Consider the following 17,069-nt stretch of genomic DNA (forward strand, 5'->3'; position numbering starts at 1 on the left):
CTGTGGATCAATGTTTTAATTAATATTAAATATATATAAATATTTCTGCGCATTTTTACTCAGCATTTAAAGCATCTTGCATAGAACTCTCGCACCGGGACGACACCATTATGGCTACAGTTGTGAAGTGACGTACGCTTGCGTCTCGGATCGTGCGAAATAATGCGCTGCAGCTAAGTCCAGCGTGCTGCAACTGAGTGCACATCAAGTTAGAAAGCGTCAGAAGCGCTCTACAAAGCCGACGAGAGTTAAAGATGTAGCGCCGCCGAGCGAGGATTTCGATAAAGAGTAACTACGTGGACGTCGTCTTGCCAGTTTCAGTTTTGCCATAGCAAACGCTTGCCGATCGCACGCATCCGATGGAAACCTTCGCCTACGCGACCTACCTCCAACACCTGATCGTTACTTTGGCAATCATTCTGCTCTTTCGAGTTGTCTGGGTTTTAGTCAGGATCAGACATGCCGCCGAAGCATGCAAGGTACCCCGCAAGAAACCTGCCAAGCTGATGATTGTGCTAGGATCAGGTAAGCGCCGTCCGGTTAATTTCGCAATCACGCTGTACCGTTTCGTAAACAACGCACCATCGACGGGCGATGCTACATATTCACTGTCGCTCTTTGCAAGGCATCACAAGTTGCATGGACGCTGAGCGTTGACTCGCGCTCGTTGCTGCTACGTACAGAGGAATCCGTGCTGAAAGTTTGTGCGCGGCAGATATATATGATAAGAATCGTACGTTTTACGACCATTATTTGCTGCGTGTCGCCCTTGACGACGGTAGCATTGCCCCTTAACGAGCCGGCGAATACGCCGCAGTGTGTGACGTTCCGCCAGCAGTTAAGTTTCGGATGAACAGCGTCGTGGTCGCAGTGCAAACGTTGCCCTGTCGGCTCTGCTAGTTCCACGTCGGTGCCGCGTAAGCAACGTCGCGTTGTTGTGCGCCAGAACCTGTCAATGAGCTGCTCTCTCCTTTACATCTCAACTTGTCTACCTTGTTGCGCAGGCGGCCACACATTCGAGATGCTAAAGCTGGTGGAGAACATATCGACAACATCGTACAGCCCTCGTGTCTACGTGACGGCCACAACGGATCCAATGAGCGCCGATAAAGCCAAACAATTAGAGATGTGGAGAGTTGCATCGTCGTCGCAGGTCCTGCTTCTGAGATTCCTCTCTTCTAAAAAGGACGCCAGCGACGGACCTGAGGTAGGAAAACATTACATTCTTTTGGTATAGATAAAAATAAAGACTCTTAAACAGAGCAGCATATTGCAACGTGATTGGTCGTGCTGAAGTAGCTATATTACATCACACATTCACAGTAAACTGTCATGCATGTCCCAGTAAGACTTCTAACCTAAATATGCTGGTATAGATAATCAGCAAGTGCAAAATCATTCGAAGGTGCAGTACTATTATCACATGGTATCATATGATAGTGGAACAACACAATTCTGCTAAGATTCTTTTGTACAGTTAATCATTGGCCACGAATGGTGCCACACCTGCATTATTACTGGAAGCGACCAGTTGTGGCAGGTGATAAAGGAAAGTAATTGTTTCACTTACTCTGGCCCTGCAGAAATTGCCCGAGTACAGGAGGCATTGCGAAAGGTGAATACAAAAAAAAAAGAAAAAAAAAAGCGTTCTAAAGCATAATACCTGTGGATGAAATAAGTAGCATATTTCACATGTTAAATGATGATACAACTTGACATCACTTTTTCAGGCGGAAGAACCTTCTGACTATGTTGTCGAGCGCATTCCAAGGAGTCGAGAGTTGCACCAGTCCTGGCTGACCACGGTGCCGACAACCCTTTACGCAGTTTTGGCATCGGCACCCATCCTTTTGCGCCATTCACCAGATGTCGTGAGTGTTCACATCTTGCAGCTCAAACATTGAAGACGTATTAAGGTAAAATATTAAGCCATGATAACTTGCCTACTATACATTTGAAAGAAATGTCAGGTCATTTTTAACATAGCAAGAAGCTTGATAAACCAAATGTAACATAACAGAGCAGTTGCAGTACCATCTTTGGACTGCTAAATCTGTTAATGATGTTATGGATATTGGCGATGGCTCACCTAGGTAACTAAAACGTGATAGGAAAAAATAAATTATGAATTCTTTTAAGCTCATGTTTTTAGATTTTGTATTACTCCTTCCTTACTATGTCATATAATTGTGAGTGCATTTAAGTCCTCTTGTCTTATTTATTTACCCACTTACATTCTCTTTTGAGCCACTATTATTTCAAATACTTTTTCATTAACTTCCACACACCATGACCTTTTGCATTTCGTGATAAAGCAGTGGTGGCCACCTGCTCATGGCAAGTTTGTAGTAGAGTGGCATTCTAGTTATCTTGCACTCAATGACAATAATCTTGGAGGTGTGGGGGCAGCGCAGTGCGACCTTAGCGATACCGTGGATTTTCTGCAGTGTCGTGGCTCATCGCATTGAACGTATTTTCATATGTGCCATGTGTACCCATGCGTCGTGTACCCTCAGTTACACCCTTTCCACTTCCAACAGCTTAAAAAGAAATCTGTTCTGTTGTCCCATTCACTCTGACAAATGCTGTTCACCGGCCGCTATGTTCCTGCATTGAGCGTCTGTGTTGTCCCTCGGTGTAACCAAGCGAAACGAGCACAGCAAAGAATGAAAGAGTGAACACAGAGTGCAGCGGGCGATGAACGACCACAATAGCGAGGAGAGGAGGAGGGTGCAGTGGAACCATGAGGTATGGCAAAAGCGTGAGAAGAACAGCGTAGTGCCGCGCAAGGACGGGTGATGACTGCTAGGAGATGGCACCAGAGTGGCGCGCCGTCTTTTCACTGGTGGCATGCAGGGAGCACCTCCCTTGATACCATATACGGAAACAAAGTGCTGCATGAGCGGAGGTCTGTCTGTGGTGGCTGCTGTGAATCATGCTCACGTGTCACCCACATGCTGCCTCTCACGATTAGCGAGGCAGTCGCACCACCCTTCGCTCCATTTGCAACGTGCCACACGTGACATATTGTCTGCGCCAGCCAATATATTGCGAAATGAAAACACGTACAGATGTGCGCTCAAATCGTAATTGAGTATCGTAATTGCCGGTGAATTTTTTTTTAGACGTGTCATTCGTTCGTACTCATAAAACCTGACGTCTCTCAATCTTCCTCCAACCCCTCGACAACACGACATGGTGGCAGCGGTAAACAAGAAGTCGCCTAGCACCCGGTGAGAGCCACGAAATGACCAACATGCCAGACGGAAGGGAAAACGATGCTCAACAAGCAGCGGCAGCGGGCCGACCGCCGTCGAACTGCCAGAGAAGTTGGATTTCCGAGACCCGAATGACTGGAAACGTTGGGTCGCAAGGTGGGAATGCTATCGCATTGTGTCAGGACTTCATCTTCGTGATGTAGAAACACAGGTGAACACAATCGTGTACGCGATGGGGAAGGAACCCGAAGACGTATTGGCGTCACTAAGCCTAACAGACGCCGACCTCGTGGACTGCGCAACAGTGAAAAGCAAGTTCAAGGGACACTTCATACCGTGCACAAATGTCATTTTCGAGAGGGCCAAGTTCAATCGCCGTAAGCAGGAAGCGAACAAGTCGGTCGAATCGTTTATCACAGACCTGCACAACCTCACTGAAACGTGTGAATATGGTTCACTGAAAGACGACCTCATTCGTGACCGGTTGGTTGTAGGACTTTTGGACCTCGGTCTAAGTGAAAAGCTGCAACTAGACTCGAAACTCACACTTCAGTCTGCAGTGAAAATTGCACGGAACTCCGAATTCGTCAAAAAGCAACAGAACGAGCTACGCGACAGAACGGAATGTGGTGCTTCGGTCGAGGAGCTGCGACGGTCAAAAGAACGCCGCAACCATGGAGGCGCGCAGTGGAAACCAGCAAAACCTTCAGCGGTGCACTTCGCGGGACGAAATTTTTGCAAGTGGTGCAGCAGTACACAGCAGCATTTCAAGAAGCAGTGTCCAGCCTTCGGAAAGCTGTGCAACAACTGTGAGAAAACTGGTCACTATGCAACAGTATGCTTGTCGGGACGCCAGCAACCGACAGGGCAAAGGGCATTTGGATCCAAAACCAAGAAATTAGGGACAGCAAACACGGAGGAAGGGTTTCTTGGTGAGATCAGCGAGACAGGCACCCTTGAACCTTGGTTCATCATTGCACTTGTGAACAGTCGTCCTGTTTGCTTCAAAGTTGACACAGGAGCAGGCGTGAGTGTAATCCCTGCTTCGCAGTATGACAGCAGCCGCATGCAGACTCTGAAAACTCCTGACAAAAGACTTTTCGGACCGGGCAGAACACCCATCACAACAAAGGGAATGTTCAGTGCAACAATCGCATGGCAAGGCAAGTCTGTTCAGCAACAGGTTTTTGTAGTGGAAGTCTTACAAACAGCTCTATTGGGACCACCAGCCATACGTGCTCTCGACATACTGTCACACCTGGAGGCAGTTGGGGCCAAGAAACAAACCGAAGCAAGAAACGTGGTGTCCCCCGAGGCAAGACCAGAGTTCTGCCAACTCTTCACAGGACGTGGTAAAATGAAAACTGTCTACAAGGTGACATTCAAAGCAAATGCTACGCCTTAAGCAGTGACAACGCCTCGACGAGTGGCTGTTCCACTCCAGCCTAAAGTCGAACAAGAACTACAGAGAATGAAGGATCTTGGAGTGATCCAGCAAGTTTACCATGTGGCACCATGGTGTGCACCTATGGTCATTGCTTCGAAACAGAATGGAGAGATCAGAATCTGCATTGACTACACTGAATTGAACCGCCAGCTGATCCGGGAAAGGGTCTCCCGGGACTGGCCGAGAAGACGAGACCTGCTGCTGGATGAAGCAGTATGGGTTTGGCACCAGACTCAACAAGAAGCCTTCGATCGGGTCAAGGATGACCTAATGACAACACCAGTGTTGTGCTACTACGATCCACAAAGGCCTCTGACGACATCAGCTGATGCCTCCTCCTATGGCTTGGAAGCTGTTCTGCTCCAAACAAATGACAGCAAGCAGCAGCCAGTGGCATACGCTTCCAGGGCAATGACACCGACAGAACAAAAGTATGCTCAGGTGGAGAAGGCGGCACTTGCCATAACATGGGCGTGTGAACGTTTCAGGATGTATGTGCTCGGTCTGCAGTTCAGCATAGAGACTGATCACAAACCCTTGGTGCCTTTGTTCTCAACAAAACGCATTGACGAAATGACACCACGACTGCAGCGCTTTCGCATGTGTGTGCTTGAGTATGACTTCACGATTTCACACATACCAGGAAAAGACATGCACACAGCTGATGTCTTGTCGCGCAAACCACTGCAGTGCTCCGGCAAACACCTTGTATCCGTCATAGAAGAGTATGAACTTCTGACCATTGAGCAGCTGCCAGCATCAACTGAGATGCTGAACAGGACCAAGGTCGAGCTGCAAAAAGATGCAACGACATCACTGGTCATGCACTACTGCACTACCAAATGGCCCAAAACAGAAATGCTGGCACCTGAGGTGCGCAAGTATGTAAGTGTGGCCGATGAACTGTCTGTCGTACAGGGAATCCTACTTTGGGGCACAAGGATAGTCTTTCCCCCTTCATTACGCAAAGAAGTTCTGCAGCGACTACACACAGGACACCAAGGCGTTGTGAGATGCCGAGCAAGAGCACGGGAGTCTTCGTGGTGGCCAGCAATCAGCCAGGATGTTGAAACGTACGTGAGGAGATGCCCAACCTGCACAAAGCACCGTCCTGTGGCAAACGAACAGTTGCTTCAGACACCGCTCCCAGAAAGCCCGTGGCAAGTGGTCGGCACAGACTTGTTCCACCATGAAGGGAGGAACTACATAGTAGCTGTTGACTACTACTCAAGGTTTTTTGAACTGGAAGAGCTTTGTGGAACACAAACCAAATATGTTGTGCAGTTCCTTATTAATTTGTTCGCTCGCTATGGCATTCCGGACATTTTGAGGTCCGACAATGGCCCGCAGTACAGCTCACTCGAGTTCCTGCAATTTATGAGCAGTTGGGGTGTAAGACATGTGACCTCCAGCCCACATTACGCGCAAAGCAATGGCGAAGCTGAGAGAGCTCTCCAGACTGCCAAGAACATCATCCGTAAATCCACGAATGTTGCGGAAGGCCTTCTTGCCCACAGAGCTACACCTGGACCCCAGGGTTACTCGCCAGCTGAGCTTCTCATGGGCTGCAAGCTCAAAACAAACGTCCCTACTCTGCCTGAAACACTTGAGCCCAAGTGGGAATACCAGCATCAGTTCCGGTAAAACAACGCGGTCATTCGTGAGCGAGAAGCCAAACACTACAACAGGAGGCGTAAAACAAGAGACAGGCCACCGCTACAGCCAGGTACAGTTGTCCAGATCAGAGAAGGGAGCCAACAACAAGGAACCATCGTTGGAGAGTCAAATGCACCGAGATCTTATGTTGTGCAAACGACCAAAGGAAGCGTTTGTCGCACAAAAGCACATCTGCAAGAGGTGCCAGAAGTTGCACCACTGAACCAAGCAGGAACAGGCTGTTCAGAAGAAGCCAACTACACCACCCGCAGTAGCTGAGCCATTAGACCACCGCAACGCCTGAACCTATGAGCAAGCTGAGGGCTTCTCTTTTCAAAAGGGGAAGGTGTCGTGTCATGGGAACTCTTGATGCTTTCCAGAGAGGGCGCCACATACTTGTTGGCACCCCCACCGCTAGGAAGGCTGGGACGGCTACAAGGGGACTCTGGGAGAAAGGCAACATGGCGTAACAATAAACATGTCCATCGTTCATACTCGTAAAACCTGACGTCTCAATCTTCCTCCAACTCCTCGACAACACGACAATTATTATCTCTTCAGGTTCAGCAAATGCTGTTTTTCAACTCTCTCTCTCTCTCTCTCTATATATATATATATATATACACACATATACAGGGTGTTTCAGCAAACACTTTCACAATTTATTTAAGGTTGCCTGTGGCAGATAGCCCAATTCTAGTTAATGAGCTGATCTACTCGAAGAGGCGGACATTACTTGCACGAAAAATTGCAATAATTCGTGAAATTTTTCGTGCAATAATTCGCGCAAATAATTAACAAAAATCACTAATTAAGTTTTTAACTAATTACCTGATGGCCCATATTGCAATTTACAAATTTTAGCCGTCGAGTTGGCAAGGCAGATCCACTTGGAAATAATTCTCAGTATGACACCAGTTTCGAGATATTAATTCCCAAACTTTTCGGAGAAATGCATTGGCGTTCCAGTTAGTTTCTTAACAAAACGTTGCTTTATGCATTGAAGCACAAAATTAACTGGGTGAAATTCATCCTGGAAATTTATTTCAAGTGGATGCGTATTGCAAACCCACCGGCTACAATTTGTAAATTGCAATGTGTCGTAAAGTAATTAACTAAGAAGTTCATTAGTCAATTTTTGTTAATTAGTTGAATATGTGTTTCGATCTCATGCGCTACTAATGTCCACCTCTTGGAATAACCCAGCTCAACGATAAGAATTATGCTACCTGCCACAGGCAATTTAAAAAAAAAATTTTGTAAAGCCTAATTTTGAACACCCGGTATATATTCTGTTGGCTTCACATGATTGCGACTTAAACTGGACCCCTCAATTTTTTTTGTTCACACACACACACACACACACACACACACACACACACACACACACACACACACACACACACACACACACACACACACATATATATATATATATATATCTGAAGGCTGTGTCCACAAATTAACAGTTGGTAGTAGCTCCGTCCCTTGTCTTCTTCAGTGGTCTTGGTTGTAGGTATTAAAAAATTAAATTATGAGGTTTTACGTGCCAAAACAAGTTCTGATTATGAGGTACGCCGTAGTGGGGGACTCCGGAAATTTGGACCACCTGGGGTTCTTTAACGTGCACCTAAATCTAAGTACACAGGTGTTTTCGCATTTCTCCTCCATCGAAATGCGGCCGCCGTGTCAGGGATTCGATCCCACGACCTCGTGCTCAGCAGCCCAACACCATAGCCACTGAGCAACCACGGCGGGTTGGTTGTAGGTATTACTTTGTGTTAAGAACTACACAGTATTTGAAGAAGAAAAAACTGGATATATTGAGAGGGGTGTTATATGCTGAAAAGGTACTTGGGTCAATGCAGAATGTAAACAGGCGTAAGTATTTTTTGTTGTGGTTTGAATTGGAGCACTACACAGGCCCGATTTCACAGCCCGGGCCCAACCAAAAGTGACAATAAAACATTGCAATAAAAACGTTTTTCAATGGAGAAGTGTACAGCTAGCATGAAAAGTCTAGAAAAGCAAAGGCAGGGTTAAAAATTTCTGGCAAGGCATTTTATTTAAAGCTCTTGCGTACACTTGTTGAAAACACTATAAGGTTTGGTATACACGTTTGTGAAACGGTTTTAGAATAATATAGTTCTTGCAGTAAAAAAAAATAAAGTTTTATTGTAGGTTTACAGCAAGCAAGAACAGCTGAAATTTAAAACAGGTTATCACAGCTAACTGCAATTTCTCCTTTTTCATTTGAAATTAAAGACATCATACTTGCTTAACATCACACAGAGTTGGACATGTGTGAGTGGCGAACGAGCTGCTACACCGACCCTGCCAAGCCTACAAAGAACATTGCGAATGCGATTAAGGTGGAAGCCATCAGTGTGTACTGCAGTAACCATTAAGCAATCTTCAATGTGGTGCAATAAATAAAAAGGGTTCAAATATCGCAACTGCAATGAAATATTAATCATATCAAGAGCTGCTTTTAGTATTTTTTCTGTTTTTATGTTCAGGGGAAAAGTGTTTTTGTAGAAACAAAAAATAATTAAAACTTCAACGATTCTTTATTTTGATTGCTAAGGTACTGTGTATTTCTAAGAATTCAATTAAAGTTTTCATTAAAAAAAAACTGGGGCCTCAGAAGGTACCTTGCGTTATATTCAGGTTCATGACATGAATGTAAAATTTTTTTTTTTCCTGCCTCTTCAAAATGCAGTTAACTAAACCACTAGGCACCATCCCAATCGCTACTGCCAGTGGAGCCATGTTCGAACACAATCAATTGAACACTCTTTGCCATGTTCACCTGTGCTGCGGACACTTCTGAAGCGCTGCCTGTCCAACAACTTTGGTAGAATGGAGGACGACGCCATTTTGGCTCACAGAGACAGCTCAGCAGGGACAATGAGTAAATTGTGCATATGCACATCCTTTGACTGTATTTTGCAACGGCACTTTGCAGTGAATGAAGCACCTTGTGGTCATCCCCTTTTATGCATTGTTTCCTCTTTCTCTGCGGCATAACTTTGCATTATAATCGTAATACTTTATATATACAGGGTGTCCCAGCTATCACGCAGCACGTTTTTAAAAAAGATCAATGGCGTTACGCGAAGCAAACCTAATCGAGAAGTACTGTCCTAATTATCAAAGTGTCAATGAGAAAGTTGTAGAGCAACATGAAATACTACCGATACAGCTTTCTGTTGCTCAATACGTGCTACATAAAAGTGTTTTTCCGAGCGTGAAAGAAGCCCGCAAATGCACGCAAAGTGCCTCGAGCGGCCAGCCGCGCGGCAATTCTGCGTGTATTCGTGGGCTTAGAAGACCGAAAGCCCCCCTTTGCACTATATTTGTGGTCACATTATCTAGGTGCAAATACGGTAATTAAAAACCAGTTATTCCAACTTGTCACTTTAGCTTCACACAGAATGCCTTGGATATATGCAGAATGCCTGTGTGTGCTCGAAAACTCAACCTGGACCCATCTGTGAGCAGGCCTGTGCCTAGACTGGGCCCTTCAAAAACAATGCTTTACCCAGGCCCGGCCTTGGGCTTTTTGGTATGCTCGAGCCTGTGCAGTGCTCTAGTTTGAACACATGGCTGAAATTCATCTTGTGGTCGATATAACGCTTTTAAATTCAAGAGACTCAGTGTCCTTTCACACTGCATGTCCTGCAAAAAGAAAAAGAAAGCACGTTTTCGTGTTCTGTTTGGTGTAAATGGTCAGATAGATTGTTAGCTGTGGGACCACAAGTGAGACTTTCGTCAGCTACATCAGGCAGATAGCCTAGAGAAAGCAAAAAGAGAACAGGATGCATTTTGTGACTCAGAGCACAGTCCATGAGCATTTTTTTCATTCGGTTCTTGATACTGCCTTTTGGAAAGCTTAGAATGTTGCCATTAGTTATGCATCTATGTCATGCTGTGATACTTCTGCTGTTATAGGTAGTATATAAGCAATTTTATGCCCAGATTTCAAATATCCAGACAATCAATTTGGAGCAGTTAGCAGGCAAGGAAAGTGTGTTGTTTTCCACACTTGGTCTAGCAAGAAAGGTGGCTTACCTTTTGTAACTTTTTCTTACTTGCAGCAGTCTTAACTGGCAGGCTCTCTGTAGAACCCTTTGCTCAGCACATGCACGCGCGTGTATTTTATACTGGGACACTTTGTTTGTTTTCAGATTATCTGCAATGGCCCAGGAACATGTGTGCCAATAGTGCTGATGTCGTTCTTGCTTGCCGTGAGTTCCATATTAATCATTGTGCATTGTTAAGGCCTCCAACTTTGTGCAAGAAAATGAGATAATAACATTAATGGCAGTTTTAAATTATGCGGTGCTGCATTGCATGACGTTAACAATGTGTAAAGCACTGTGAACCTTGGTAAATACACATAGGAATTTGAATACAGTGTAGTGAAGTCTGTGAATTGTTCATGGAAGCTGCTGTTTAATCAAGTCAAGTAGAGAGGGGAGCACTGAATACATGGTAACAATGGAAATGTAACGTAGCCATAGAAAGAGATGTGGCTGCTAGCATGTTACTGAGAATCACATATTCTCAAACTATGCTTGAATGGTGAATTGCAACCGGTTTGTCACATAGCTGAACATGTTCTGTTAAGATAAAGCTTTAACATGCAACCTGTTTGCTAATATAGAGTGTCATTGACCAAGAGCCTGAGGTCGGACTTCACATCTTTGAAAGTAATGTCCTCAATGGATGGCGCTATGCTGTCTCACATTGAACATTATGCATGCCCAAAACTCATTTCATTGAGCAAGTGGAAACAATGGACGGGTCTTGGAGTCCTGTGATGTTGAGCACATATTACCCCCCCCCCCCCCCCCACACACACACACACATACTTTTTTTTTTAGGAAAGTGTGTGTCAGCCTCACTTATGCATTTTACAGGTGCTGGGTACGAAGAGGACAATGGTGGTGTTTGTGGAGAGCTTCTGCCGAGTCGAGACACTGTCAATATCAGGCCGCATCCTGTACCACCTTGCAGACCACTTTGTGGTCCAGTGGCCCCAGCTCACAACCAAGTACCCTCGGGCTAGATACCATGGTCTGCTCATCTAAGTGGGCAACCCACTGATCTCTGTGCAACTCATGTGGATTGTGCAAGGCATTCTTAACCTTTTGAGTGCAGGGCATCTTGAGAGCTGAGTTGGTTTTCTCTCCCATGGGCTTAAATGCTAAGGCTATGTTAGTGACACAATGAGAGGCTTTAAATGAAATGATTAGTGTGCCTTGTCCAACAGTACAAAGAGGTGAGTCACTTAAACATGTAGTATACAGCTGTTGCTTTTTATCTTTTCTGAGGTTATCCAAGAAATGGGTACTAGTTGGTTTCACCATGGAGAGCCACTCGTTCTTGCAGATTCATTATTTCTGCTCTCATGTTACTGGAAATTCATAAGTGATTTTTGAAGTTCCGCATTTTTCAGAAGCTGTAACTGTTTTCTATGGCATATCCACCATATTAGAGATCAGGAGGCTGTTTGAAAAAAATTTACTTCCTTTTTTTTTTTTTTAAATACATATCAAACAACCAGGTACCTTTCGCTGAGACAAGTTGTGGCTAGAGGATGCAGTCGGTCCAGAGTTGCACTTTGAATGAGCGGCAGAGAGTATACGTGAAACAAGAAATGTGTGCACTCGGGTACTGCAGTGGGTGCATGCAGAGCCTCACCTGAGCATATATAGTACTTTGATAAAGGGCTTGAAAGTTTAAACATGTGCAGTTGACATCTGCCAAATTTGATGCGAGGCCAAAAATAGGCCTCTGGAACTATACTGTCTCCTTAGTCCTTGCAATTCGTAGCTGGAACTAGGCATCTTGCATTGCTCCCTTGTGCATACTGTCAGCATGTTGTGAAAGTACTGCCAGAAGCTTGCTAGTATGGAGGAACGAAAGAGAGAGGGACAAACTCCTCATTAGTGTGAGTGTAAGTGCTAGGAAATGTCAAATAAGTGAAGTACCTGCAATGACTGCAAGTTCAAGTGGCATGTAGTCGCACAAATGCAAGCATCACTAGTGCCTACATTGCCATGAGCATGAAAGGATAGTTAAGTAACAGAAGCACTGTAAAAGTGCTTCTGTGTTTCGATTAGGCTCTATTTGATGCTGGAGTGTTTTATTCCATTGCATGAATCGAGCCTTGGAGTGTCGATGAATCATGAGATTGCACTGTGACACATTTAAGGAACAAGACCTGTGCTCTTATGACCGAACTCAAGGAGGGAAACTTGTGCTAGTCTAGCAGCATCTGTGACACCATCTGGCCGGCCTGGAGAGGGCTTTTCCTTTCTGTGTGCATCTAGCTTCATGCAAAGAACTGAGCTTTGTATACGCTTGTTTAAAGTGCAGTCTTTGTGTTGTGCCTCAGTAACCCTCAGAGTGGCATTGTCTTGCACAGTTCAGATGAGTATCTGTGGCATAGAGATTACTGGATTCCTCACTGATGGCCTGGATTCTTCAGGTTCATGGCTGTGCATTGTGTTCAGAGCCATTTGGCTGTGCGATTAGGATACGCACCATCATTGGCTGAAAACATAAGGTTTAAACATTGCGTTTTGTTTCTTGATGCATTTTTTTGTGCTGCCAACAACGTTTTCAAAGTCATTGCACTAATCAGTGGGGGCATTGTTTGTTTTGTGGTGTTCATAGGTTTGCAGCCCAAAGCTCGCTTTTTGTTGAGGGGAGGGGGGGGATTTGCTACTAGGCATATAAATGTAAAAACAATACAAATAATAAATAAAACCGTGCATTTCTGTATAATGCAAGTATCGCAGCAATGTTTTTGCTAGGATATGGTCTGTTAACTAATGTATATTGTGTGCTGAGGCTTTGTGAGTTGTAAGGATACAAGCTGCTAACCTTACTTGTAACTTGTGGGAACCAGTATCAAAGTATAAGTAATGATAAGGTTGTGGTTCTACAGAATGGGTTATCTTCTTTCATTCTCATGGTTGTTGACAGTTTCTGTGCCATCACTATTCAACTCGTTTGGTTGCTAGACTGTCAAAGAATGATTTGCCTGCATGCGATTTCTCACAGGGAACTAGGAGTTCGCAAACATGTAAGCATTTCCATATGGGCTTTGTGCGCATTGCTGAAAGAAAGCTATATAGTACTGGCCTTTTAATTCAGGAACAAGTTTCAGAGTAGAGTCAAGAAAGACACTGCGTGCTTTCTCAGCATCAGATCAGCAAAATGACGCTGATTGTAAGTTGAATTAAGTAGGATTAGCAGGTTGTTCTCGCAGAATGATGTTCCATTTGTGTCAAGTCACCATATTCTGGCACTTCAGTTCATGGTCTGTCATTGCCACTGATTTTAAAGATTGTATACGGACAAAGTTTCATAGACTGAAATGAAAAAAAAAAAAAAAAACGAGGGGGGGGGGGGGGGGGCTGAGCTTGGACAGTGGTCATGCATTTGAGTGCGACATTCTGCACAGGCATAATTAACACTGAAATTATCAAGCCTACTCATTGTGTGTGCGTGTCGTATGCATGCTCTTGTATGTTGCTGTCAGCACAATAATGAAGTTCCTTTGGTGATGTGAATGTATGAGTTGATTACAGCCTGCACTTTAGTGCAACCAGAAATTGTATTCGCATGCGATATCCTGGTTGTGGCTTCTCATATTTGGTTGTGTGTATACCCTTGTATGGTAGCTTGTCTGGATGGAGGCAGATGAAAAATTTGATCAAAAAGAAATGGAAAAGCACAGCCATGAACCTGGATAGAGGCTCTAGAGTATTTTTGCTGTAGTGTGCCAGAAGCCCATGGCAAGCATGTGTCCATTGTTGCCAATGGGGACATTGGATTTCACCCTTTGATAGGATGTACGGACGACTGAGGTGTCACGCTTGTAGCTAAGCGCACTTGATGCAGGCTCTTTTGTTCAGTGCCTCTGGGTTGCTGCTGGTTCAATAGCCCAAGGCAAGCACAAGGTGTGCCACACAGGTAGCTAGCTGCAGGTTGCATTTAAACTGAGACACCATGACACCCAAGGCACTGCACCATGTAATTGTTTGCAGTGGCTGATAAATAGATTGGAAGGCAATGTTCTAGCTGAAGTCCCCAAACGACTTCTAGTACCACTGGTATGTCTAGGAGTGTTGCCTGCAGTGCAGCTATTTTTTAATTTCTGTGTTCTCCTTTTTTTACACAGGGTTTTCTACTACTTGAGGTTACTACTACTAGGCAGAATCTGAGCAGTCACTATGCTCGAATGTTCGATTCCTTGGTCTTTTTTTTCTTTTTTTTCCCCCCCACCCATTTTTATTCTCCTCCAAGAATGAGAGGTTCTCTTCCGGCAGCCCCCACTGCACCGAGCAGGCCTTTGGTGCAGCTTGGATGGATGCAATGAATGTGTGAGAAACATCTAGATGGGAGACACGTACCCATACAGAAATCGCTTACAAAGGAAAGGAATTATATATTTTGAGGAAAAGAATGCTAGTCGTGAGAGCAGTTGGGATTCATAAACTGCAAGAACATAATGCATCTAGGACATCTCACTCAGGTTTTATTGTTGACCTCTCTCTTTTTTTTTTTAATCCCCTTGAAGGTAACAAGCAACATATCCTGCTTTTCAGGAGTACCCTGATCTGTTGTAAGTCCAGTAATAGCGAAGCATGATTGGCCAAACTTTTCTAGTTTTGAGCCACTGCTTAAAGAGACACTAAATGCAAATATTAAGTCAAGCTAAAGTGATAGAGTAATGCTCGAGAATGTCTAAGGCATCAATGTTATTGCAAGCAAAGATTTAGTAATAGCAAAATTGAGGTAAATGCAGGACATGATTTAAGACTCATCCGGGACATTCAAGTACTAGCCCAACCATATAGGCATTCATTGTAATTATGTCACTAGTACTCAACCACTTGTAACAAAAAGAACAATATGCTACTTGTCCTGTTCTATTTGATATTTAGAAAAAAAAAACTCATTGACGCTACTCTTGACAACGACATGGGTGGTCGAAAATTTTCACTCAACTCTGCACTGCCCATGCTTTCGCATTTCAGCAGTTTCGTTATCACTTAGTGCTGCGCTGGTTTTGCTGGCTCACAAAACTTGCACAAACTGCAAGTAGCAGAGAATTCCATGTCCATGTGATGTCGTGGGACGCCAGAACGGTTCATGCCCCTTGACCAAGAGGAGCTGCAGCAGCGCATTCAATGCTCTCTGTCTTGGGCTCAGTTTCTCCATGGCGGCACATTTGCATTGTGACTAAAAAAAAAAAAAAAAACGTGATGCCATCTGCTGGGCACCATTTTATTCACCGACGGTGGTAAAGGGTGGTGATGGCATATTCAACGTCGCCACTCACTGCTTCGGGACAGAGAATTTTTATTGAGCTAAAGGTATGCAGACCCCCTTAGACGCGATTTTCTCTTAAACTAATGGCACGGAATAAGTGCTGTGATGTTTCTGGAATGGTGTTTTAACAGTCCACGTTGACTTAATATTTGCCTTTAGTGTCCCTTTAAGGTATGGTGACTGCCCCTGTATTTTTTTTCATTCTCAGGACTCGGTTTCTAATTTTTAGTCTCTAGTACAAAGTCGGGGCATGTGCAAATATGTCTTGTCTGTGGCTGGCCCATGGACTAGGCATTATGCATTTAAGAGTGCTTCGTGCCCATTTTGCAAGCTATGGCACTTCTTGAGACATCTGCCTTTATATTTCCTCCCTTGTAGTTGCATTCACATGCTTCCCACATGCAATTTATTGACAGTATTGTCATCACAAGCGCTTTGAGCCAAACTGAATTGCTTGTGAATTGTGTGCTGAAAACCTGGACAGTCCGGGAAAAAGTGACGTCTGTTATCAAAGCTGTTTCACAAGCTTCTTTTCAATAGCTTGACAAGTGCAGCAAAAGCAAGTAACGCACAGCCTATAAAATGCTAAGCATTTTGAAGAGCTTGTAAAACGTGTGTGCCCTGACGTAAGAAATTGGCTCTGAAGTGTACGCACAGTGCATCTTTTTTTGTTTGTTCAAAGTGTGCAATCCTGGATCTTTGAGATCTCCAGAATAAACTTATAACACCACTTCTTGGTTCATGTGTACCTTTCTAGGGTGAAGCTTTCTTTCCAAATTCTCCCATGAATGAATGAATAAACTTTTATTTCCCTTTTTAAGAAAGGGGCGGGGCCGGGGGGGAGACCTCCCATGCTTTTCCTACAGTGGCTGTTGGCTGGATGCTGCTGCTGTCTTGCCAAATAGCTCGCACTTCAAAAAAAAGAAAAATTGAATTACGTGCTTGATGCTGGGATCGAACCTCGGCCCCCAGCATAGCACAATCGTACATGTAGTTCTATTGTGCCAACGCCAACTAGCTCTTTGAGAATATCGCCGCGTGTTGATTATGATGACGATTTCCATACTTATGACTCATACCCACAGTGGGGATTAATGGCCATGAAGTGGGTGGGACATTTAAAATCAAGAACAAATGAAGAAATACAAGCCAATATGAGAGTTCTCACATTGTGTAGCATGGGTGCTCGAGAGCACTTGCGCGCGCCAATTTACATTACGTCAACGACACAGGAGTTAAATGGGCAAATGTATAGTATTTCATCAACTGCTTCATGAAAGCTTCGCTTCACACATATTCCGAAATGCTCATTAGATCTGCGTAATTTTTTCTACAAACATTTGGTACAGAGTGGTTATGTCATGCAAGATAGGCATTGGACTAGAACTTGGCTC

General features: G+C 44.4%; 1 protein-coding gene across 1 annotated transcript; it reads left to right on the plus strand.

The window, feature by feature from the left end:
* Positions 1 to 109: 109 nt before the first annotated feature.
* LOC119433684 (UDP-N-acetylglucosamine transferase subunit ALG14 homolog) lies at positions 110 to 16,405 on the plus strand. Its single transcript, XM_037700935.2, has 5 exons — positions 110 to 525; positions 1,005 to 1,207; positions 1,731 to 1,871; positions 10,512 to 10,571; positions 11,247 to 16,405. The coding sequence occupies exons 1-5, from the start codon at positions 360 to 362 to the stop codon at positions 11,415 to 11,417; spliced, it is 741 nt and encodes a 246-aa protein (XP_037556863.1). The 5' UTR covers positions 110 to 359; the 3' UTR covers positions 11,418 to 16,405.
* The last annotated feature ends 664 nt before the right edge of the window (positions 16,406 to 17,069 follow it).

Source organism: Dermacentor silvarum, chromosome 11 (assembly GCF_013339745.2).
Source record: "Dermacentor silvarum isolate Dsil-2018 chromosome 11, BIME_Dsil_1.4, whole genome shotgun sequence".
Classification (NCBI taxonomy): Eukaryota; Metazoa; Arthropoda; class Arachnida; order Ixodida; family Ixodidae; genus Dermacentor; species Dermacentor silvarum.

Bases quoted from the DNA above. Each gene is read 5' to 3' on its own strand.
- LOC119433684 (XM_037700935.2), top strand. From the start codon at position 360: ATGGAAACCTTCGCCTACGCGACCTACCTCCAACACCTGATCGTTACT. The intron at 1,208-1,730 runs GTAGGAAAACAT...TCACTTTTTCAG, and splicing joins ACGCCAGCGACGGACCTGAG to GCGGAAGAACCTTCTGACTA. The intron at 10,572-11,246 runs GTGAGTTCCATA...TGCATTTTACAG, and splicing joins TGATGTCGTTCTTGCTTGCC to GTGCTGGGTACGAAGAGGAC.